General features: G+C 34.5%; 1 protein-coding gene across 1 annotated transcript in view; it reads left to right on the top strand.

Moving 5' to 3' along the window:
* The window catches only part of stum (stumble), a 72,287-nt gene that overhangs the window by 40,781 nt on the left and 4,623 nt on the right, over positions 1-26,883 (top strand). Inside the window, exons 2-7 of the mRNA XM_068768327.1 lie at positions 4,564-4,700; positions 4,784-7,181; positions 16,258-16,606; positions 18,072-18,298; positions 19,058-19,184; positions 25,093-25,219. Coding sequence (XP_068624428.1) covers positions 4,564-4,700; positions 4,784-7,181; positions 16,258-16,606; positions 18,072-18,298; positions 19,058-19,184; positions 25,093-25,219 — 3,365 coding nt within the window. The remainder of the gene's footprint in view (positions 1-4,563; positions 4,701-4,783; positions 7,182-16,257; positions 16,607-18,071; positions 18,299-19,057; positions 19,185-25,092; positions 25,220-26,883) is intronic.

Below are 26,883 nucleotides of genomic sequence, written 5' to 3'. Positions count from 1 at the left end.
ACCTTTCATACCACAACCGTAACACGAAACTGTATGCGGATCACTTTTAGATCTAAGCCTTGAGCACTCATCGCGATTATGTCCACTCTTCTTGCAATAAACACAAAACCGTTTACCTCGATTCGGCGCATTCGCTGCGCTTACCACAGCAGGTACAGCGGCGGCGGCGGCGGCGGCGCGTGCGTTGCACGTAGCACGCGCGCGCGAGCCCGCACTCCCTGCTCGCTGATCGCTTTGTACACTTTCTCGTGTTAATTTGAAACGAGCCGTGCAACCGGCGAAGTTTCCCGACGGAGACAGATGAGCCGAAGACGACGATGGCGATGGTGATGGCGAGGGCGCTCCTGTGGTGAAGGCCGGCGATCGCAGCAAAAGACTCTCTATTAGCTGGCGGTTTGACTCCGCTTGAGCCTTGGCGAACGCCGCCATGAACGACGATAGCTGCCCCTCGGTCATGAACCTGTCCGAGTCCTCATTCTCGACGTTGTTACGGACGCCTGTAGCCTTGCAACGCGGCATCGCAAACAACAGATGCAAACCACTGACGAAATTCACTCCGATAACGCACAATTGTTAAATTTTCGATGGGATTCTTCTACGACGCTAAGATGGCGAACGATTGAATACGCGATTTCGTCGATAATTAGCGCGTAGGCCCCACGTTGGGCGCCAGTGTGATGTGGAAACACGTTTATTTAATTATTAAAACAATTTGTGCGCGGAAAATGAATAATTCGCCTACGCGCGGTTGCGCATCGAACCATGGCTCAAATCCGACTCCCAGAACTCCAACGGCCGCGGGCGCACGTGCTGCGCGTCTTGGCTACCTGCCAAGAGCAAGCAAGAGCGCGTATCGTGCACGCCGTGCGAGTGAGCGAGACGAGTGGGCGAGACAAACAAAAGGTTGAGCGTTGTGACGATGTCCGCGGGAACTTTCACATCTGGAGGCTTTTTTATATAGCAATATTATTACAATGTATTTTAATAAATATAATTAACTTGAACTCCATCCATACATATATACAAATATAAATTCTACAAAACACAGTGTAATAATACATGTATTTTAATAAATATAATTAACTTGAACTCCATCCATACATATATACAAATATAAATTCTACAAAACACAGTGTAATAATACATGTATTTTAATAAATATAATTAACTTGAACTCCATCCATACATATATACAAATATAAATTCTACAAAACACAGTATAATAATACATGTATTATAATAAATATAATTAACTTGAACTCCATCCATACATATATACAAATATAAATTCTACAAAACACAGTATAATAATACATGTATTATAATAAATATAATTAACTTGAACTCCATCCATACATATATACAAATATAAATTCTACAAAACACAGTATAATAATACATGTATTATAATAAATATAATTAACTTGAACTCCATCCATACATATATACAAATATAAATTCTACAAAACACAGTATAATAATACATGTATTATAATAAATATAATTAACTTGAACTCCATCCATACATATATACAAATATAAATTCTACAAAACACAGTATAATAATACATGTATTTTAATAAATATAATTAACTTGAACTCCATCCATACATATATACAAATATAAATTCTACAAAACACAGTATAATAATACATGTATTTTAATAAATGTAATTAACTTGAACTCCATCCATACATATATACAAATATAAATTCTACAAAACACAGTATAATAATACATGTATTTTAATAAATATAATTAACTTGAACTCCATCCATACATATATACAAATATAAATTCTACAAAACACAGTATAATAATACATGTATTTTAATAAATGTAATTAACTTGAACTCCATCCATACATATATACAAATATAAATTCTTCAAAACACAGTATAATAATACATGTATTTTAATAAATATAATTAACTTGAACTCCATCCATACATATATACAAATATAAATTCTACAAAACACAGTATAATAATACATGTATTTTAATAAATATAATTAACTTGAACTCCATCCATACATATATACAAATATAAATTCTACAAAACACAGTATAATAATACATGTATTTTAATAAATGTAATTAACTTGAACTCCATCCATACATATATACAAATATAAATTCTACAAAACACAGTATAATAATACATGTATTATAATAAATATAATTAACTTGAACTCCATCCATACATATATACAAATATAAATTCTACAAAACACAGTATAATAATACATGTATTTTAATAAATATAATTAACTTGAACTCCATCCATACATATATACAAATATAAATTCTACAAAACACAGTATAATAATACATGTATTTTAATAAATGTAATTAACTTGAACTCCATCCATACATTTATACAAATATAAATTCTACAAAACACAGTATAATAATACATGTATTTTAATAAATATAATTAACTTGAACTCCATCCATACATATATACAAATATAAATTCTACAAAACACAGCATAATTATACATGCATTATAATAAATATAATTAACCTGAAATCCATCCATACATATAAACACATATAAATTCTGCAAAACACGACATAATTATACATGCATTATAATAAACATAATTAACTTGATATCCGTTCATACATATATTCATAAATAAACTCTACAAAACACGACATTATTATACATGTATTATAATAAACATAATTAACTTGAAATCCATTCATACATATATACATATATAAATTCTACAAAACACAACATAATTATACATGTATTATAATAAATATAATTTTAACTTGAAATCCATCAATACATATATACATATATGAACTCTACAAAACACAGAATAATTATACATGTATTATAATAAATATAATTACCTTTAAATCCATCCATACATATATACATTTATAAATTCTACAAAAACACAGCATAATTATAATTCAAGACATACGTGAACTGCGATTAATTTATGTCTGAACAAAGTACGGAATAAAAACAATATTTTTTAAAGTACATTTGTGCAATAAACTAACGTAATGATTTCAATAAATGTAATATGTGTACATGATTTTGTTCATACAGTATGGTTTTAAAACAGTCAATATAATATAGTATAATATATCATTTCAAATAACTATGTGTGAGCTTAGGCATCAAAACACGAAAACAGACTCAAACCCGTTCCCACAGATGGGACCTTTAGGTGTGGGACCCAGTATTAGTGGCTCAAATTTAAGAACCTAAGATTTAAAATAAAAAATAACTTAAAAGACTAACTAAACAATGCCATGAAGATACGCAAGCAAAATAAATAAAAATAAAATAATTGTAAAAACAAAGGCACAAACGCTAATGTCATGATTATTAATGAAATGATATTTGTATTCAACAAATTCGTTCACACAAAATGTTTAAATACAAAATAAAATATACAAATAAAAACTTATTTTAAGAAAAATTCGCTAGAATTTTTCAAACAATAAATATAAATTTTAACAAGATATACAGATTAAAATATACATATTCATAATTAAAAAAGGGGAGTTGAATCTATTTAGTGTTTATAATATTGACGTGGAAAGAAACGTAAAAGCATACGTGAAGAGGAACGTCAGATTGTGCGAGAGAGATGTGTGTGAGAGAGAGAAATATAAACGAAGGTTAAACAACAAAGGAGTGTGCGGAGCTTTGATAAGGATTTCTTCTTTTATCTTCTTTCTTCTTCTTTCAATTCTGGCCAAATATAATTGTTTCACAGTTCTTGTTTAAATATCTATATCAGGCTTAAATATATACAGGTAGATACACTCTTATATAGCTATCACTGTTACCAACCATCCCGTGTTCGTATTCATAGTTTTAAAAAAGTGATAAATTAGTGGTCTTGATCTGCGATTAAAATAAACTAAATAAATCTATTTGACATTTTTTATTTATAAATATATAAGTCAGACATCGCTTATGCAACCAATGTCCGTTTAGGCTGAAAGATTCTTAATTGCGACCACAAGCGGGTAGATGCAGCGTGGGTTTTCCCCCCACTAGGGTGACTGACATACGTATAAAGTCGATGTATGCGGGCAATACAAGACCAATCATCATGGCTATCTGTGGAAGATATCTATGCCTTCCAGTGGGCGTCCATCGACTGAAAAGAAAAAGTGTGAAAAATGACAATAATGAATAAGAAAAAGACCAATATTTAGCCACTTCTGCACATGCAGTGGTAGTCGTGCAACAAAGTGCACCGCCCGCTAGTCCGCTGATAAATGTGTACTCTGAGTTTGGTACTAATCGGTGTTACATAACCGCTGAAGATGCTCCGTGGAGGGGTGAAACACGTGTTGAGTGATTTGACGGTGTCGGTTGTGTGATTCGCATTGTTTGCCGCATGCGCATTTATTGGCTGGCGGACGGTACACTTTGTTGCACGACTACCACTGCATGTGCGGAAGTGGCTAAATATTGGTCCTTTTCGTACTTAGGATGGACTACCGTAAGGTAACGCCTGATTCCATTAAATAGATAATAATGAAATTATTAAAGTACAAATAATATTTTTTTTCACAGAGCGGTGCCAACAAGTAAAAGAAAGCGAGAGACATCCTTTGCAATCCTCGCGGAGCCAGTTACATCTCGCCCCACGAGCCCCAGGTCTTTACCAGTAGACCTTCGTTCTGGAGTAGGACGTGTATCACCATTTAAAGGTAAATCTCTCGTGTAAATTAATGTATTTCAATTCCAGTTATAAAAGGTTATTCAGAATATTTATTGATCTGTTTTTTCAAAGGACGAGGTTTCCGAGAAGAAACGTCACGGCATAATACACCTAAAACCTCAGCAGCCAATTCCAGGTCTTGTTCACCTACGAGGAAAAGGACTAGTTCGCAATCGAAAACTGATAAAATGGCACAAGTTGCCACAATGCCTCCTACTAATTTTCATCGACCACGATCTCCGAGAAATTTTCTCAAAGAAAACATGGAAGGAGTGAAAGAATTAAGCGAGTTAAATAGAGAAAAACACGAAGCCGAAGCAGAATTGAAAAGACAAAAAGAAGAAGAAGCGTTACTTAAAGAGATGGGGTTATTTGAAAAATCTACAAGTAGAAGTAGGTTAGGATCAAGAGCAAATTCTAGAAGCAATTCACCGAGCAAAATTAATCTTCGATCGAGATCAAACTCACCATCTGCTGCCTTACAGTTTGAAAATACACCAGCGGGTAGTAAGGAACAGCCAAATTCAACAGTAAACAAATTAAAACCTTCAACGCACAGATCTCGAGTGAGGTCCATTTCGAAATCACAGCCTCAATCAAACGACGGTTCACCGAGAACATCTAAAATACCCAAAAGACAGAATTCAGTATCACCTGCAAGTAATAAAAGAAACTTTATTAGTTATAGAAGACCCTTTGACAGTAACTTAAATAAAAATCAACCATTCATTTCTAACAGCACAAGTAGCATTCATGAAACTATACGAATTGGTAGTCAAGTGCACGATAAGCGAGCGATAAGCCAAAGTGATCAATTTCTGGATATCACCCCAAACAATGTTCATAGCAAGCCTCCAATATCACCTGGCAAAGGTGGACCGCCACCTACTAACCGATCAATTAGTTCAAAACGACTTTCACCTATAGTTGGAACACCTAATAAAAGTCCAGTCGATGATCCTAAATCCACATCGGCCAAAACTACTCCAAAACCTTCTCCAGCAACTAGAAAGTCTAAAACTGCAGGCGCCACATCATCTACAGCTAAAAGTATTTCGCGACAAACTAGTAGAACTACAAGCAGAGATCCGAGCCCTGAAAAAAGAGTTACTAATAAAGTCACAGGAAACAACACCACAAAAACAACACAAAATAAAAATGTTACTAGAACACCGAGTACAAAAACAGTACAGAAACCTCCAATTGCCGCTAAAAACGATGCGAAGAAGGCAATAAGCCGAACAAGCAGCATGAAAAGCTTAACAAGAGCCTCGAGTACAAAAAACATCAATGATAAACCACCTCTACTAAAGAGTAAAGACAAAAAGAATGACGTAAACGAGAAAACAAAATCCACTAACAAAACCAATGAATTAGGTGCAGTGAAACCTTCTTCAGGCAAAGTAACTGAAGTAAAATCTAACGACGATGGGATTGCAGGAAAAGATGAAATAATTCCTGATGGTAACGGTGTTAAAGATGACGAAGAAAAAACAAAACAAGATAATGAAACACAGTACGATAAAATTACTAACGAAAAGGGAGACTTGGTAATTTTAACAAAGAAAAATGTCGTATCCATGACCACGGCAGCAATAACAGCTCAACCACTAGAAGTTGTTACTACCGTCACGAATCAATTGCCTGCTGCGTTAGAAAAGGCCAGAGAAAAAGGTATTTTTGAAAGATTAGGTTCAAAAGACTCTTTAGCGCCTAAAATGGAAGGAAATGAACAAACAGATACAGAAACAAACAGACATAATAATATATCAACAGATTCTAAAACATCGAAAGATACCGCGGCCAGTAGAGAAGAGAAAAATGGAAAATTGGACGATAAAAAACCACCACCTAAGCCAACTAAACAATCGTCGTACGGTGACGACAGTATTAAATTAAAATTATTACAACCACCTTACAACAATCCTCAAGTAGAACGAGTGAAACAAAAGATAGACTCTATATTGAAAGAACCTGAAATATCCACTGAAAATATTCTAGCTCCAGTAAAAAAAATTGAAGAAAAGATAACAGAGACAAAACAATCATTCAAAAATATTGCTAACAAAACAAGATCTGGCATCGTTGATGCTAAAGTAGAAGCAGGCGCTAGTTTAAATGACATTAAGGATGAAATTGCTAAAGAAAACGAGAAAGTTTCGGCTGAAATTCGTTCTGAAGCAACCAAGATAGTTGATAGCATAATCACACCTGTAGAACATCCAATTGACAAAAATAAAGAAGAAACTAAAGAAAACATCGAACCAATTGTCATGGTGGTTAATGAAAAGAAAGTCAAAGATTCAAGAAATATGGAGATGGTTAGAACTAATGAGAATTTAGTTAAAGGTGATGCAGAAGTTGAAGTACAGAGCTCTAATGTATCCACACCGGGAATGGAAAAGATAGCAGTGGAAATGAAGACGACCGATGGTGGTGCTTCAGATAAATCGGCGACGAGCAACGGTCGGTAAGTTGAATATTATTTTATATTTTAGCTATAACATCAGCGATCTAAATTGAAGTTACTGTTTAAGTGAAAGGATACATTGTTGACGACCCAAACCTAAGTTCATAGAGAAATAAGTAGAAGAAGCGAAAGTACAGCTCATAATCTATCAAACTATATGAAATGCTCTATCAAAAAACCAATAATTTTAGTGTTATTGATACTTTAGATATATCAGAATATACAACTTGGGAATTTTTTAGAAAAAGAATTTGTAATTGGTTTATAAAAAAATTACAAAACCGAAACAGTAAATATAATTCTAAAACTTTGCCACAATTACCACACCTACGCCTTTTTGATGTCGCGCCGTCAGCCCCGATTACCTGGATCGCGGAATACATACTTTGTTCTCGACAGTCTCCTTTATGTCAGATATTTGAGCAGTCATCGCAATAAGATCAATACATACGCCTTGTAGTCATACTCATCTTAATTTTGATAAGTATATTTATTTCACAAATGAAGTTGTTGATCAGTGGTGGCCCAGTGGTGGACGACTGGGATTTGCGATCGTAGGTAGCTGATTCAATTCTTGAGATACAGCCTTACATAATTGACACTTTGTGCATTAATTATATAGAATTGCCTGTGATCGCAAATAAGTTACCAGAAGAATGGTAGATTTGTCCTCTGCCTACCATAATACAACACTGCAATTATAGTACATACTCCCCATAGATATCTTTGGGGAAGGCCTATTATACCTTGCAGTGGGCATCTATAGCCTGAAACAACGACGACGAAGATTAGCTATCGTAACAAACTTGATCTTACCAGGCGTTATACACCTGTCACATTCCAATTAAAAAAATTAATATAACATTCCAAAGCGATCACTTCATTTATTGTAGTCCAAATACTGACCGATCCACGTGTTTCAACGTCAATATATCTGGAACCCGTGAACTAACAAATGGCTGAAGTTTATATGCAACTATCAATTACAATACCAGGCAATAAATGTTGCACATCGGCTTTGTAGAGCGTTATCTCTGTCGTACGAAATACAACGACTGACAAAACGTCACATGGGTAGTGTGGGACAGAGATAGTGCTCTAGAAATTAGCCGATTGTCTCTTTCCAAAGATCGATATGCAATATTTATAGCAGTACGCAATTTAAGTGTATTAACATTTTTTATTATTTTTATATTTAAGAGCATTTTCCTTCGTATTCTTCTTTAAAACTTACAGCAATTTAAGAAAAATTCTAAGAAAAATCTTTCTCAACTTACATTGTGACCAAAGGAAGTGGGATACATATAAACAGGGTGATTGGAAATAGGAGTACATGCTTTAATGAGTCTTTGGTCAATCAAAAATCTTTAACGCTATTTTCAAACATCCTATATGAAGTAATCACTGTTAAATATACGGAATGCGGCAGGCCAGTTACTTCAAACAGTTCAGTCATCGGACAGATATTAAACAATAATTAATTTTATACATATTATTACGTATTGATACGAATTTTGAAATGGTTCTTCATCCTAAAAGCAATCATCCTGTATTAAATGCTTCATAATTTATCACTTTTAAATCGATTAAAATAGTCCATCCGTCAAATTCGGTACGTACGTTGATACTTAAAAAAAACAAATTGCGGGAATTACCGCAATTGTTTTTTGAATTTCGAAATTTTTCAGGCAATCGTTTGTGTGTCAATTTTAAAGGACTTATCTCTAAATAATTAAATAAATAAATTTATAACAGCGATGGTCGTTTCCCCACAAGTGAATATGCAGGTGTATCTTGCCTGTAATCATAACACGTTCAACTTACACTAGATAGCGGTGTAGTTTGAGGTGGTCGATGTGGTCTAGAACCATCGTGATAGCACCGCGTTGGTTTCGGGGGTAGCGTGAACTATACACGCATACCCAGGAACTGGCTATCTAGAATAGCACAGCGTGAGGGAAAACCGCGTGGCGATCCCTGACCGGGAGATACCGCGGTCTTCCACATAGCGCACAAGGCCACACCGGGGGGATTTTAGTGGGTAGGAATCCCACATACCTCTGTCCTCCCCCCAGAGGCGGGACGTCTTAAACATCCGGAAGATTCCCTCCCCCCCCCCCCCCCCGAAACCAAAAAAAGGTAGCGGTGTAGTATTAAAAGTATTTTTAATACCCAAAAGAGCAGTAATCAATATCGCCTTGTCCACAAATCATTGGCACGGTCAAGTTGTTCTGTTTAGGCCACCCCTGGGCTATTTAGCATCGTCATAGCGTGACCTGAAGCGATATTACCATACGGGTACACTTTCAGGGTTGCCACATTAATAAAACTAAAATCGATTTATTTTCGGAAATTTTATAAGAAAATATATCATTTAAAAAAACTTAAATATAAATATAATTTTAGTCAAATCTCTTTATGTTTCTCTATATATTTAAATAATTACTTTGTAAATTTTATTATTAAAATTGGTCTAAATTTATCATTCATACACTCTTTTATTAACACACCTATTTACCATATATGTAAAGTATCAGATAACAGAAACAATAAGATGCGCTTGATCGCTGCCAGCATTTAAAAAGATGGTAAAAGAGCAATTCTTTGACATTCAAAATAGGATATTATGTAGCATTTGTCATTTCTTTATATTTATGTAATATCTTTTCCAAGTAAACATATATACGTGTGTATATATATATTTGTATGTATGTACACCATAAACTACCATCTCTTTTATGTCTCTCATCTCCATCAAAAGGTTGTCAAGGTTTATTTTCAACAATAAACAAATCCGGTGAAAATTTACCAACTTAAACTTAAACTACAACTTCGTATATTTATAACAAAAATAAGGAAGTTATTCACTTAGGCTATATTAAATTAGGCTAACAATATCACGGTAGCGGTATCTATGCAATTAAGTTTAAGTTACTTTAGCTCATGTCGATACTAATTTCCGTTGCGTATATTTTTTTTTCCGCTTAATGTTGGCAGCCCTGAGGGTGGAGCCTCAATTGCGGCAACTCGATTATCTTTATTATCACACTTTTATATACGCACCTTATTTAAAGTTAGTATTCTAACATGTAAAATTAAGTTAAATTTTTTTAAACATATATTAGTCAATATAAAGTGTGTTTGGTTATAAGCGCAAAGAGCTTTATAGGCATAATCAATGACAATCCAAAGAGTTCTAAATTTTTAACATCCTGTATATTGCTATCACTCTGTAATATAGTACACTAAGTTATTTTATATATAACTATGTTATTACATTTGGGGGATTATTCCTAGGGCCGGCAGACCTTGAAGTTTAATGCAATACAACATCCAAATTAGAAATGTGTATATTCATCAAACTTATCCCATACTTATAACGATTTTAAAACTACTAAGTACTACTACTACTACTTACTACTAACTACAACTACTAGTACTACTACTTACTACTAACTACAACTACTAGTGCTACTACTTACTACTAAGTACTACTACTTACTACTAAGTACAGCTACTCACTACTAAGTGCTACTACTACTAACGACTAAATACTACTACTACCAACTGATAACTACTACTTCAACTAATAAAAACCGTCAGTCAATCACAAGCCTAGAAGGATTTTAGAACGCCCTCTTTCGACCTATGTAGATAAAGAATTATACTTCTGTGGAATTCCCCTTTTCAATGCACCAATAACGATGTGATCGAACTTTTAGACCAGTTTTTCCCAACGTAGGTCACATGCGTGGGGGGACAATTTGAAAATAAACTCGACACGAGTTTAACCATTTCGCTTTATACAGGGGGCGTAAGAATTATAAAAAGGCTATGGTAGTGTATGGTCCAAGAAGATTTGGAAAATACTGTTTTAGACGCCCACTGGGCGAAAGCCTCCACCATAAGTTACTACAATGATCGGTTTTATTCTGCATCCTGCTACTTCTCAAGACTTTGACTTTATCGTCATTCCACCCTATTTAATGGAATCAGGTGTTATCTCGCGGAAGTCTATCCTAAGTAAGAAAAGGACCAATATTTAGCCACTTCCGCACATGCAGTGGTAGTCGTGCAATAAAGTGCACCGCCCGCTAGCCCGCTGATAAATGCGTATGCGGCAAACAATTCGAATCACACAACCGCTACCGTCAAATTACTCAACACGTGTTTCATCCCACCCCATGTGCGGAAGTGGCTAAATATTGGTCATTCCACCCTGTAGATAGGATGTAATATAATTTACGGTAAATATTAGACATTCATCTCTTTAAATCTATTACATGTATCACTAATCATCCTTTATTTATAAATATTGTTTTTATTACATTTCTCTTGATATTTCATGGTAATATTGAATCATTAAAATGATTTTTTGATTTGGCTTACATTACTTGCCAAGAGGCTTTTGAACATTCCGTGAGTTTCCCAAGCTTTTTTGTCCCTTTCTGAAATACATACGAAAGTAACATACGTAATTTTTATATTATAGCAAATCTGTACTTGTGTAAAATACACTTTCGAATTGCATTAATAATTAAATTACCCTACTGTAGCGCGTGGGCCCGTCATTGGGAACCTTTACCTTCACCCTTATTTAACATTTCACATTAATTTCAAATACATTTAAGATTATTTAAGATTTTTATTTCATCATTAAATTTGACATCTAACATTGAATTTAAATGGTCCTTAGCGAAAGGATTAAATTCGTTTTGAGTACATTTTCGATCTTTCCCACTGCAAGGTATACGGCTTCCCCAAAAATATATATGAGGGAATATATAAAATACCATACAATACCATAATCGCAGTATAGTTCGCGCGCTGCAAATATATATTGACGTTTTAACACCTGGTCAGTATTTTAACTTAATAAATAAAGTGATTGCATTGGAATATGTTATATTATATTTTCAATTGGAATGTGACAGGTGCATAACACCTGGTAGGACCAAGTGTGTTACGAAAGCTAGTCTTCGTCGTCGTCGTTACCGCCCATAGATGCCCACTGCAAGGTATAATAGGCCTTCCCCAAAGATATCTATGGAGGTATGTACTATAATTGCAATATTACATTATGGTAGGCAGAAGACGTATCTTCCATTCCTCTGGAAACTTATTTGTGAACAGTGGCAATCCTATATAATTAATGCAGAAAGTGTGAATTATATAAGATTGCATCCCGGGATTAGAATCCGCGACCTACGATCGCAAGTATGCGTCCTTTACCGCTAAGCTTCCACTGCTTATATATATATTTAGCTAACAACCATCGTACCATATTGTACCGGAGGAATTCAGGCATGTTTAAAATGTAGCATTTAATATTGGCCTGGTATGAAGTTGATACATATCCACACACACATTGATAATATATATATTCGATGTACAGTCTAGAAATAGCAGTGAAACAAATTAAAAATACATAATTCGATATTTATATTTTAAAACGAGTTAATTGAAATATATTCCATTATTTAAATTTAAAAACATTCTTTAGTTCATGTCACCATTGTTAAATTTAAATAATTTATAATTTATTGGTACTTTTTAAAAAATATAAAATATATATGACATTGTCAGATAATATGTAATAATACCAAACAATCTTTATAACCTATATTTCTCGTGACATTACATCGACTTGACGGCTAAATGTCAAAAAAACAAAAGTGACATATAAGGTGTGTTTATAAAGCAATAAGTAAATAAAAAACATGAAAATATAATATAATAAATTATATTTTTAAAATTCCTAATTCTTTTTACAACGTTAATCAAATTTGAAATTTGCATATAAAAATTGAAAATGTAATTCTTCTCGAAACATCACATTTGACAGTTTGCATTGGCAAATTTATAACGTAATTTAAAAGTTGCATCGTTCCGTATTAAATGAACACAAAATTAATTATTATATTTTGTATTCAATTAATAAATAAACTATTTATTCGAAAGGTTATTTATAAAAATGCGATAGGACTATATATAGACTATATAACTTTTGACATTTAAGTCTATTGAGACAACCGATATTTAAAATAAAATACAGTTAATATATTTCTAAAATGAATAATGGATTATTTATCTATATGTACAAGTTTATGTTGCTTTAACTTATGTTCATTTATAATAGTATATCTGTTTATACATTAAGTACGACTTATTTATTAAATTACATATACACAACATATTTATGTTACTTCAACTTCTGTTCATGTATAACAGTTATAGTTGGTTTATATATTAAGTACGACCTGGCGAAATACAGAATCGTTATATATATGACGTAAATGTCAGATTCTGGTTAAAAAAAAATATAATACACGAACTGAATTAATAAGTCCAATGCAACTACTGGAAATGCCTTTGTATTTATTTCACGAATAAATGAATGCGTAACACTCTAAACACGTCTTAAGAATTTAACCCTTAAGGAATTAGTTCACGCTAAGCTAGCGTTAGAACCGCGCGCGTCGTGTCGCGTCGGCCATTTTGAAAAGCAATCATGGCGCGAAAATTAAAAGTGTCATTGTTAACGTTCTGACCTATTTTATCTGTGATTCATTTGCATATTAATATAATTTTCGTGTGTGTTTTATAAATAATAATTTTTATATTTACTATTATAATGTTACATGATAGAACAGTGTTTATATTGCCAAATGAATTGTTACCAAAACGATACGGTAACACGGACAGGTGCCTATGTTAATAACTTTTACAGAATGATTGGTTATAGGTATAAAAGATTCAATGAGTTGAATGTACAGCATATTTGTCAGTAAAAACTTTTGTATTAAATTAACAATCTAAATTATGTTATATTAATTTATTGTTTTCTAGCAATACGCATAAATATATATGTAGTAATCAGACTTTTATAAATTCTATTTATTGCTAGATTACCATATCTTTGTGAAGAATGTATGGTACATAATGTGATAGATAGCATATGAGCTATATATACCCCTTTTTAAGCATTTTTACCCAAAATCAATCAACCTGTATACCATATAAAAACATAATTTCACGTCATATAACTCTGAAGGCAAAAAACAACACGAAACAAAACCTTATTGTGTAAATCGAGTCCGGATTAAAAATCACGATGTTTTCTTTATGATTCTATACATGAAAACGATTTAGTTTTAATTTATTTGTTACGTTAGTTTTAAAATGTATTTTAAGTCGTAATATACCATATATATATTTTTACGGGTTTGTTACGAAACCGTAATTGCTACATAGACAGTGATTAAAGCCTATTAAGGCACTATAAAATTATATACGCTTATTATAATAAACTAGTCAAGTAATTAATGAAAAATTTCATACAAAAATTAGTAAAAATCTTACTTTATATATTTAGATATGATATTGCTTGAAAATGAATTGCCCAAACTATTTTAGGGTGTTTGTACAAATGAGGTTGCGTTTGGATCCCTGAAATAATAGTACATAGGGACCCGAACTGAAGCACCTCCGAGAGGCTTCGAACTTCACCATCCAAAGGGTTTAAGCTAGGCGCCTCTTGCGTCCTGTCACATTAATACCGAGGAACCCTCAAATGCCATTTGGGTTGCGATGAAAATTAAAAATAAAAACCTTATTTGAATTAAGAATGTTATTACAAAGCTGAATTTGATTCTAACTTCGAATAGAGCTCTATTCACCTTTATTTGAATCTAATGTAATTTGATAAATAAAATAAATTATATATAATTATTATTTTTAGATTACCAGGCCAATCGACACTTTTGAGGTAATAACAAATTTAAATTCAATAATTTCAAATATTTTTGGAAGGAATTTGAGATGAAACAGATTCAAATCCGATACCATTGTAATCCTATCTTTAGCCACACAGCACCAGCGACCTCTTCATCTGCGATACTTCACACAAGACTTCGCGTCATTCACAATAGAACTAAACATTACTCACCACACCACAACATCCATTCTTAGTGACACCTGCTCTCTAATCGAGAACAGCGTGGTCGAACCGGTTGGATCCAGATATATTCTTGGCTCCTATGGTCCACGCTGCCGTCCCAAGTATACACAACATCAACACTACACAGCTCTACTCGGGTAGAGCGGTTTACTACGTGCGAACTTCATCGTACAACTGGAATGCGTCTGTACAGCTTCTATTTTCAAATTTCCGGACCCTTCCGCTCCATGAACTCAGTTCCGATTAAGCTGTAAAAGCCTCCAGACTAACAGCATCAACTTCAACTGAAATCAAGCAGTTCATCTTAAACAGTCTACATTCGTCTAGTGCTAGATCTTCAGTTCTCTAAAATATGCCTTTATACCTTCCACTGCATGAACTATTTACATCTGATCTCCATGGTAAAAAGTAACTCAGACAGGCAAGAAGGAATTATAATACAAACAAAATATCAGATCAATGTATTTTGTGAATGGAACAAAATTGGATATAAGCCATCACCATAATCAGTAATAAAAGGACCAATATTTAGCCACCTTCGCACATGCAGTGATAGTCGTGCAACAAATGCACCGTCCGCCAGCCCGCACAGTCGTGCGTAGTAGTGCCAAACACAGATTCTACTAATCGGTGTAACATAACTCCTGAAGATGCCCCGTGGAGGGGTGAAACACGTGTTAAGTAATTTGATGGTGGCGGTTGTGTGATTCGCATTGTTGGCCGAATATGCATTTACTGCACGTGCGGAGGTGGCTAAATATTGGTCCTTTTTTTACTTAGGATGAACTTCCGCAAGGTAACGCCTGATTCCATTAAATATCACCATTATCATCATATGAGCACATACGTGGACATTAGGCATAGGCCGTCCCAAAAGATCACAATTTGATTTCGGAAACCGGCCCGCACATCCAAGACAAGACCGATCTTGCGCTGCCGGCATCTAGCGATTTCAACTATGTCGTCGGTCCAACTGGTGGAGGGCCTACCCATGCTGCATCTACCATGTGACCTCCCCCACCCCACTTCAGACGAGAAATTCTTCGAGTTACATCGAACATAATTTTGTTGATCGTTCCAATTTTTCTCAGCTTTTACTTTGTCATAAATTTCCAGTTTCCCCCAAAGCACCGGTACCACACCCAAACCACCACCTCGAGCCCAACGCCAGGCCAGAAAGGAGTCACAGTCGAATCAACCCGAAGACGTCATGGATAGCCCGAAAACAGAAACCAAACCCAACATCTGCTCCCGACTAATGGGAAAATGTAAAGCAAAGTGTTGCTCATGCTGCGTCAAGCAGAACGATGACGAAGAGAAACCGGTGACAAAAGAAGTCACAAAAGATGTTAAAGAAGAAACAGAGGAAGCTTCGCAAGAGAAGAAAGGTGCTTTAAGTAGATTGAACTGTTTTAAAAAGAAAGATACAGATAAAGATAAAGTTGTAGAAGAAGCAGCTGGTAAGGTAAGCTTATTTTATATTATCTGGATAACAATTTTTAGTCAAATTTCAAGATGAATAGGGCATCTTTTTAAAAACTATCCAAACCAGTGTTTTTCAAAGTGTGTCCCACGCTCTACAGGGAAGCAATTTGAATGTTAACGCAATTATAAAGTGGACTCGACACGAGTTTAACCCTTTCCCATCTCCTCATTTTTGATTAGATCTCGCTACGAAACTCCTGTCATAGCACTCTTCATTGATCTCTGGGTTCCTTGACTCTTCAAAGACCCATCGTAAGCGACCACATATGAGTCCCAACTGTGAAGAAATAAGCCCAATAACAAAGCCGTTTGACGCAAAAACTCTTGTGAACTTTGTAGAAATTTACTTATATCATTCCTTATCTACAGGGGGAATTGCTATAGGTGTAAAAACTTCAAGGTTGTGAATATTTATCCCATTTGGAAATTAATATATGGTTCGTCATATATCAATAATTTTGAAAATAATAAATATCTTAATGATAATATAGAAAAACTAGTTTTTGAAACTTAATTATTGTTTAATATCCTGTATACTTTGTGTTGCCAGTATTTATTGGCCTGTCGCATTGAAATAGAAAAAATAAATTAATGTTACATATTTCAAAGTGATCACTTTATACATGGTGATTGTAATTAGATGTAAAAGCTTTTGACAAATGATAATATGTTGTATTCATATTCAAATGTTATATTCATCTAACACTTTAAAATGAAGTTTCTTCCTGTTTCTTCTCCACAGCTCATTCTGATCAATAAGAGTTCTATTAAAAGTTCCAATGTTAAATCTTTAAACGGACCATCCTGTATATAATATTTATTACACAAACACGAAAAACAATATCTGCATAAAAATTTCGTGAAACAATTCGTAAATTTCTTGTGCCGCATACACAAAAACGTTTTTTAACAAGTCCTATATGCATTCGGTTTGACGTAAAACATTTGAAAATATGTATTCATTATTATAAATGCAAAAATAAACACTCAAGGGTATATCATGCAATATTCAGATTTACTTTGAATTGGATATATAAGGAAGAAAAGTACCAATATTTAGCCACTTCCGCACATGCAGTGGTAGTCGTCCAATAAAGTGCACCGCCGGCCAGTCCGTATTAGTGTAACACTCTGTGTTTGGCACTAATCGGTGTAACATAACTCCTGAAGATGACCCGTGGAGAGGTGAAACACGGGTTGAGTAATTTGGCGGTGGCGGTTGTGTGATTCGCATTGTTTGCCGTATACGCATTTATCAGCGGGCTGACGGGCGGTGCACTTTGTTGCACGACTACCACTGCATGTGCGGAATTGTCTAAATATTGGTCCTTTTCTTACTTAAACCTTCTATATCATCCTCCGTTGAAATTATACCAAAGGCTCAGTACGTCAAACTAATTCTCATTATGTATATTTACTTCTAATGCGTACAATGTCCCACACAGGCTGCGACAATAGAGTTTGAGAGTGAGAGGAAACGGAAGAGAAAGCTGCGTGACGCGCTGTGCTCGTGTTGTTCACGTCGCCGCGTTGCCGACTCTTCACAGCCTCCGCGACGTCTCGCTGATGTGGGGTTGACAGAACCTGTTGTCACTGACGCCAGCTGCTGCGGCTCCAAGCGTCAAGACCTGGATCGAAGGGACAGCATATTAAGCGACAGTGCACCCGCCACGTAAGTACCCACCTACATCTTGCAATAAACAGTATAATATAAAATGATAATTATAAAGAAAATACGTGTTAAATATTTGAACAATAAATGTAATGTTGCAAAATAAAATAGTAAGGAAACCTAGAATGTAGTGGTTGAGGATGGATGCATGGCTAATGGAATGAAAGAGAAAGGCTGGGAAAATTGTAGAATGAAAGAAACAGTACGACTGATAAGATGATACGTGAAAGAGAAGAATGATAATAATAAAAAATATGAATAAATTACTAGAAATAAAAAGTCCCTGTCCCACACGAGATAGGGGAACGAGAGGTCCCCAACAGCGGGGACCATATAAAAAAAAGAAAAAAAAACACCTTCATCTTACTCCTTTGAATACTGTATATGAAGTCACATACAACAGAATATCCCGTGTATAAAACTTTGAAATTTTTTTAAAAACATAATTGCATTTAAACTTAAGTCAAATGTACATAGACATAAACAGAAGACTGTTTCTCATCTATAGTATATTTAAAAAAAACATTTATTATTAAATTTCTAATTTAAAAATTATAAAATAGAATCATAGATAAATTTAATACTTTATTAAGTTTAAACTAACACACTCTCCTTTGTTTCTCTGATGATTTGAAAGTTAACATTGATAGAGATTCTAAAAGTGGAAGGCAGGAAGGAAGCCAGATAATTTTATTTCTGTCACATTTGCCAAGGGTCTATTTCATCAAGTCTCACGTTTAAATATGGGTTTGTACGCAGATGCTGTAATTATCGGCTGTGCCAGTGGTTCCGCGGTGCGTGCCGTCGCAAGTCCGAACCGGCTTCAAGTCCTCGTGCCAGTGTTTTCTCCAAGAACAAGAGCCTCTCACCTACTCTACCTCCGGAGGTAAGTTGTAACTTATTCACTTAATGGTACCTTATGAGGTGTTACATGGTATATTATAAGCATCCACCTTAGATATCTAATCTGTGTCGAAACGACGACAATACAGTGCTTACGAAATAAGTTTGTAGGATTGGTCGTAGTACTGTAGCTTCTTGTTCTTCGGTAGCTTCTTGTTCTTGGATAGCCCCTTGTTCTTTGGTAGCCTCTTGTTCGTCGGTTGTGTCTTGTTCGTCGGTTGTTTCTTGTTCGTCGATTGCTTCTTGTTCGTCGATTGCTTCTTGTTCATCGATTGCTTCTTGTTCGTCGATTGCTTCTTGTTCGTCGGTTGTTTCTTGTTCGTCGATTGCTTCTTGTTCGTCAATTGCTTCTTGTTCGTCGATTGCTTCTTGATCTTCAGTTGCTTCTTGATGTGTTGACCGCACCTCCGCTAGCCCTTATAATGAGCGCGGAGACTCTCAACAGCGCGATGCAGATTTTCGTTGCGTATACTGTGGCGCCATCTGTCATTTATCTGTTTCACTGCCGCCGCCGCGATGCGATTGACGGTCACGTGGGTAAGAGCTTGGTGTTTGAGTGGCGCGCGATATGCACGCCACAAGTTTAACACACAATAATCCTGATTTAAGTGACCTCAGTAAAGCTGCCGGAGTCGGACAACGATCACGCAATCTGACTCATGGTCTACTGGAAAACTTTGGACAAATCACGTAGACCAAACAAACCTGCAATTATGTTTCGCAGGGTATAGTTTAAAAGGTAATTTGGGCGGTCATTTTTACCGTGAAAAGTGAATTAACTGAATAGAACATTTGCTCAGGCTTTTTTTTTAAATTACTCTTGTGCATTACTGTTATCGACTCATTGGGTCATATAAAACCTCCTTATGTTTTTATTTATTTTTTAATACACTAAAATAATATATAACATTAGACTGAAAGAACAAACGAAGAAACAAAACGCCAACTGTCAATATAAATAAATATGTATAGAGGTTCTAAATGACCCAATAAGTCGCCAATAACTACCAGGTAATATATATATATATATATATATATAAATATATATACATATATACTAGCTGATCCCGCAAACGTAATTTTTCGAAAAAAAGTTTTTAATTAAGAGTTGTATGTATTTTTGTATGCTGTATTAAAAGCCGATTCTCAGACATACTGTATACGCATGTAAAATTTGGTAAAAATCGGTCGAGCCCTTTCGGAGGAGTACGGTAACTGACATTGTGACATGGAAATTTTATTAATTTTATATATATATATATATATATATATATATTATCATGTAATTAATTGAAGGTGTAATTGAAACAAAAAAATCTGTTACAATTTGAAGAATATTTCAATTTAACATTATTAGGGTGTCGTTAAAATACATTAAGAGACTTTTTAAATACTGTAACATACCAAAACGTGATCAAAAAAAATAATTCCAGAATAATATATGTAATTGTAAAAACAATGACACGGACGCTAATGTCTATGTAATAAAGATCGTAATAATAATAAAGAATTTAGTTAATTTTTAGTTATAATAAATTCCTGGTAAAATTTTTCCCGAGATTTCTCTACATGATTTCTCCCTCTCTCTCATCTATAATCAGAAATATGGAGGTACAAAAACGAACGAATGTAACCGATATAGCTATAAGAAAAATGTAAATAAAATAAAACGAACGTAAGCAAAATAATAAGTAAAAAACTAAGTAAAGAGTAACACTCTGTGTTTGGCACTAATCGGTGTAACATAACTCCTGAAGATGCCCCGTGGAGGGGTGAAACACGTGTTGAGTGATTTGGCGGTGGCGGTTGTGTGATTCGCATTGTTTGCCGCATACGCATTTATCAGCGGGCTGGCGGGCGGTGCATTTTATTGCACGACAACCACTGCATGTGCGGAAGTGGCTAAATATTGGTCCTTTTCTTACTTAGGATGGACTTCCGCGAGGTAACGCCTGATTCCCTTAAATACCAAATAATTTCCTCATCACCTTTCTTTCATCAGACAACAAGACGAACGGATTGACATCCGTATACAGTTGAAATTCCTTCCACCAGCACTAAGCGTTTTGCTAATACTTTATATTGCAAACAGTCCAGTGGAACAACTTATTGGCATCTTTATTCCAGACAATTATAACTTGGGAGTCTTCAAGACAAGAGTGAACAGGTTTAGACAAGCATGTAGCATTTCAGACCTCCCCATCGCTTACCATGTAAAGAACAAAAAATATGAATATCCTCTGTCTCACATCCTTCACGATTACTTTCATCTTTTTTCTCTTTCGATCTTCACATTTATACACCCTTGCAGATCTATTAGCATTTAGGTTCTGGAATAGAGATCACAGATATTCAAGCGCTGAATGAAATCCACTTCCAACTGGTTCTTTGTCAAAATTGGGTAGACAGATATCCAGCTGTGAATGTTCACCCATTGAAATGATGATTATATTCTTTACATGTGAATAATTACAATTCTATGAAAAGTTAGATTTACAAATGTAAATCTTGCCAGTCATGCAGTTCAATAAACATTTGAATGCAAATTAAAAGCCTAAATTGAAACACAATTTGTAAGCTCGAGCCTATATGGAAAATAGCTTTTAAGCTAATGATTATTTTTATATATACAGTATATCTAATATATTATTTATGCGTCATAATTTAAAATCGTTTATGTGAAATACTGACAGACACATGATAAATATAGCATATAAAAAAACTCGTAACGACTAAATTTCTTCTACATATATATCTAAATACAATGTCAATATAAATCTTACTCGTATGGGCAGCGTTAGAAAAGCTCCTTTATCTCTTCTTGTCCAAAATACAGCAATATTTAAAGATTATGTGTTGTGATCAATGTGTTGCTGGTGATGATATACAGGTATAAGTAAGAAAAGAACCAATATTTAGCCACTTCCGCACATGCAGTGGTAGTCGTGCAACAAAGTGCACCGCCCGCCAGCCACAACGACACATAACTCCTGAAGATACCCCATGGAGGGATGAAACACGTGTTGAGTGATTTAACGGTGGTAGTTGTGTAATTCGCATTGTTTGCTACATACGCTTTTATCAGCCGGCTGGCGGGCGGTGCACTTTGTTGCACGACTACCACTGCATGTGCGGAAGTGGCTAAATATTGGTTCTTTTCTTACTTAGGATGGACTTTCGCGAAATAATGCCTGATTCTATTAAATACGAGTACAAAACATGATCACTTACGGCCTCATAAGAAGGCGGTCACCCAGAGAGCAATGGAGAGAGCTGTTCGGAATTTCAGAAAGATCGAATCAAAAATGAGATATGCAGAAGAATCAAGATCACTGACGTAGCTCAAGGAATTGCTCATATGAAGTGGCAATGAGCGGGCGACATCGCTCGTGAAGCCAATTTGAGACGAAAGGTTCTAGAGTTGATCACAAGCCGGTTGACGCGGCATGGGTAAGTCTACCACTAAGTGGACAAAGTTTCAGGAAGGGGAAAGCGTAGATCCAATCATCTTGACGAACTTTTGAGGAAACCTATGCCCAGCAGTGGGTGTTCATCAGCTGAAAAGAGACTGTCAGGTCAGGTCAGGTTTATACACGAATTAAAAATATTTCTTAAATAAACAAAATGTACTATTCAAGTGTACAAAATCATATGATCGCGTGAAAGTCGACATTTCTTTAAAGATTAATATCTTTACACGAAACGAACTTACGTTTTTTTTTTAATAAATCGTAATGAGTCAAGGCTAAAGGAACTTTTATACAATGGTCCACAATAAATCGATATTTCATTAAACTGAATGAATTTTACTATTGAATCGATTCGACAAAATGCATTCGTCGAATAACCGCGGTGTTTGCGAGTGCTGGAATACAATTATTGCTATATTATGTATTTTAAAAAGTTATCTGGGATACAAGGATGTTCATAGAAAAAACTTCAACATTCCCACAACCGTGTCGAAGGATTAAAATAATAGTGACAAGCGAATCGGCAAAACAACGAACGGAATTCGATGACAACGTCGAGGTAATTGTTTTCATTTAGACATTTGTGAGTTCTGACCAAAAAATGATATTTACAAATTCCGCAACCACCTTATTCAACTGATTTGTTTCCGTGCGACTTGCTATTCAGCAAACTCAAAAATCCAATGCTGGGAAGCCGTGTTCACGATTGAGGATATTAAAACCGAATCGAAGATCTTAAAGGCTATATTAGAAAAAGATTATTCCGATTGTTTAAAACTGAAAAAAGCGTTGATAAGTGTTTTATTGGACGGGGATTGCTTTAGGAGATGAAATTGATTTGGAAAAATAAAAAAAAGAAACAATGTTTTGTAAAAAAAGCCTTAATTTTTATTAGTGTTATAAATTTAAAATGTTCATCGAACTAAAAATCATCAATACAGTGGTATTTTAAACAATGATGAATTACCATGTTAATCGTAGTTCTCGGGTCTGACGACCCGCGTTCACCTTTACTATCTATTCTATTATTTTTATTTAAACAATCTTACCAATACTGATTTCGATCACGTTCCAAAAACGAGCTAATGTTCACACTGGAAAATCCTTTCCAAGACAAGAGTTTTTACTTGTCATATATTGCTTCTGCCTGCACAGAGTATAAGTTCCATATGAATATATTCTTAGTTATTTCTTTGACCATTAATTAAAAAACTGGTCTCATCAGAAACGAGGTCAAATTAGATAGAAGCGTTGCTGGAGTTTCTTCAACCACTTCTTCTACCAGCGCTAACGCTATCCGAAGTGATAGTAGTGATATTAGCCAGGTAATAGCAACCGGCTAAGCCGAAATTCGGCTCTCTCGGATGCCCTTGTGTCGGAATTCTAAGCAGGTATTATTGATAAGTGACAGCTCAAGCCAAGATCCTCTCATGGGGGCCCTTGAGTTTAGTCATTCTATGAAACGTTCACCAAAGCGATATAGGAGCTCTGTGGTCTCCCAACCAGGTAAAATAGGCTACCTTGGGGGCAAGCTTTGCTACTTTAAAAGAGGTCCTAGGTAAGACACACTCTGTGCCTGCCACCTTATACCCGCGGTATTTGCAAATGCCATTTGGGCAACAGTGATAGTCTTATCTCTAAAAATGAAATCTTTCATTATTTATTTATTTACTTTATTGGAGATAAACAGTAACAAAAGGCAGTAAGAAAGTACAAACTTAGAAGCTTAGAAATATAAAATTAGTTACAATAATTAGCTTATAACTCTCTCACTGAGAACATATAATGATTTATAGTCAAACAATGAAAAAACAAATAAAAACATTACTAAACAGGGATCAAAGATTATGGTTTATAAATTTATATTATGTTTGTTTATATATTTATACTATGTTTTAAATTGTATTGTATGTAGTCAATTATTTCGAACGAAATTGTCTTTCAAAAGATACGAGAGAGCACGAGAATATATCAATATCACTAACATATGAATTATGGAGGTCACACATTCTGTATAAGGGTGCACGTTTACCGATATTTGTCCTAGCCGTTGATTAAAAAAAAGACATCAAAACAAAATAATAAAAATTAAGTCTTAATATTGTTTCAACTTAGCTGTGCATTCTTTGTAACAACATTTATTTTAGTACTACACGTTTCAATGTTGTTAAAAATAGAAATAAGTCCAGTCTAGAAGACGTCATTGCTGACCCTAAATATGTATATATATATATACATATTTAGGGTATATATACATATATATATAGTATATATAGCCTTAACGAAGCTCTTATAATTTCCCCTCCATTTTACTAAAAAGGGGGGAGTTGGCTAAGACCTCTTTTCTATAAGTCTAGGGTATGTTTAAATTTTCTTTCTTTCTATGTTTGTACATTAAAATGTTTCATTTGAAAATTTCAGGATACCCGCACAAAATTGGATCCGTCTCTGGTTGAACACACCAGTGTGATGAGAGGCGCCATACCCGTGCTGCCGATATCTCTTGCTTACTTCTGTCTCTTCTGCAACATCTTGGTGCCTGGTCTTGGTGAGTTTGGAGAAGCATTTGTATATTTGTTTGTATATATTTTGGACGTCCATTGCAAGACATGGGCCTATTTCTAAGATCGCGAAGGTGACATCCAAGACTTCTTAAGACAGAGTTCCCCAAACTTTTTTGTGTCGTAGACCCCTTGCCATGTTTTTCCGTGTTGGTTAGACCCCCTACTTACCTGATATTGATTTCTTGTAAATTTATAACTGCAGTGAAGTTTAGTGTTAAAAACTTAAAGTAAAAACACATGTTAATTTATACATTTATTAATTGAATTTACATTAAAATTATTCAAAATAAAATTTTGTATTTATTATGTAAAATATACGTAACATTAAATAAACATAAAATAACATAAGCAAGTCAATATTTAAGTGAGAAGGATGAACCTGATGCTTTAATTATAAATTATCAATATTTGGCGTAAATTTTGTAAGGGTTAATCTTAAATTTCCTCGGCTAATGATGTCCAGTCTGTTTCTTTATATTATTATTTATAAATAATGTAAATGTTTTGATATTGTATTATAAGATAGTATGATGTAAGTAAATAGGTACTATCAGTGTATGTGTTGAGATTTTCATTTCATGGACCCCCAAATTTTTTTTCGCTGACGTAGACCCATTGCAGATTGTCATAGACCCCTGGGGGTCGATATAGACCACTTTGGGAATCACTGTCTTAAGATAGCAACTATGTCGTCGTTCACCTAGAAGGGCCCTTACCCATGCAAGATCCTTTCGGCACCAATGGTCATTGGTCACATAAGCGATGTGTCCACGTCATTTCATATGAGCAATTCTTCGAGCTACATCATGATCTGGGTTCCTTGGATCGAAGCGAAACTCCTAGAATAGCAATGGAGAGGCTCTCCGGGTGACATTGAACCTTCTTATAAGGCGTTTAGTAACCTGAAGGAATTAAAGTAAACATTGCACAGGCTTCACTATCGATTTATTAACTCATATGTTTTTTGATTTATTTTTGATTTTATTTTTTTATTCTAATTTTTAATCGCTGATTTTTACATTATATGATTTACACACTTGCTGACTACGTTCAATTAAAAAGGAAATGTATATATATATATATATATATATATATATATATATATATATATATCTAATACTAAATTCCTTCCATTACTTTAAGTCGTTAGTCCAAATGTATTCCAAAAATGAAAATACATTAATTTCACAATGATATATACAGGATGTTTACATATAGGTAGAAAAGTTTCTTTTAGCTAAAAAATGAGCTATGTTCATCCCTTTAAATCTTTTGCACATATAACCTTTCAACTTGACCAGACCCTGGTGCATCTGGTGGCCAAATGTCCCGCATTCCGAAGACTTTGGTACGACTCCTAAAGCAGATTAAATAAAAATATAAGTGAGAACACTATCGCCTTACTAGTAGATGAAAAATCAGACAGGCCTGTGTTCCTTATTACAAAATAGTAAAATATGTAACAAAAGTATCACATACGGTAGCTAAAACAATAAAAAAAAAATTGTATAGAAATAAAACAATAACAATGTAAACAGCGTTTGGTAAAATAATCAAATCATAAAGTATTAAGTAGAATAAAAAATGAAGTAAAATAATGTGATAAACAAAAACTGTGATATAAAAGAACGATACGAAGGTAATGAGG

This window comes from Battus philenor, unplaced genomic scaffold (genome assembly GCF_028537555.1).
Source record: "Battus philenor isolate CCGP_79_NKW_IND1 unplaced genomic scaffold, ilBatPhil1.0.hap1 SCAF_25, whole genome shotgun sequence".
NCBI classification, from domain to species: Eukaryota; Metazoa; Arthropoda; class Insecta; order Lepidoptera; family Papilionidae; genus Battus; species Battus philenor.
Note: the sequence above shows the minus strand (reverse complement) of the source record. Positions and strands in the feature narration are given on the sequence as shown.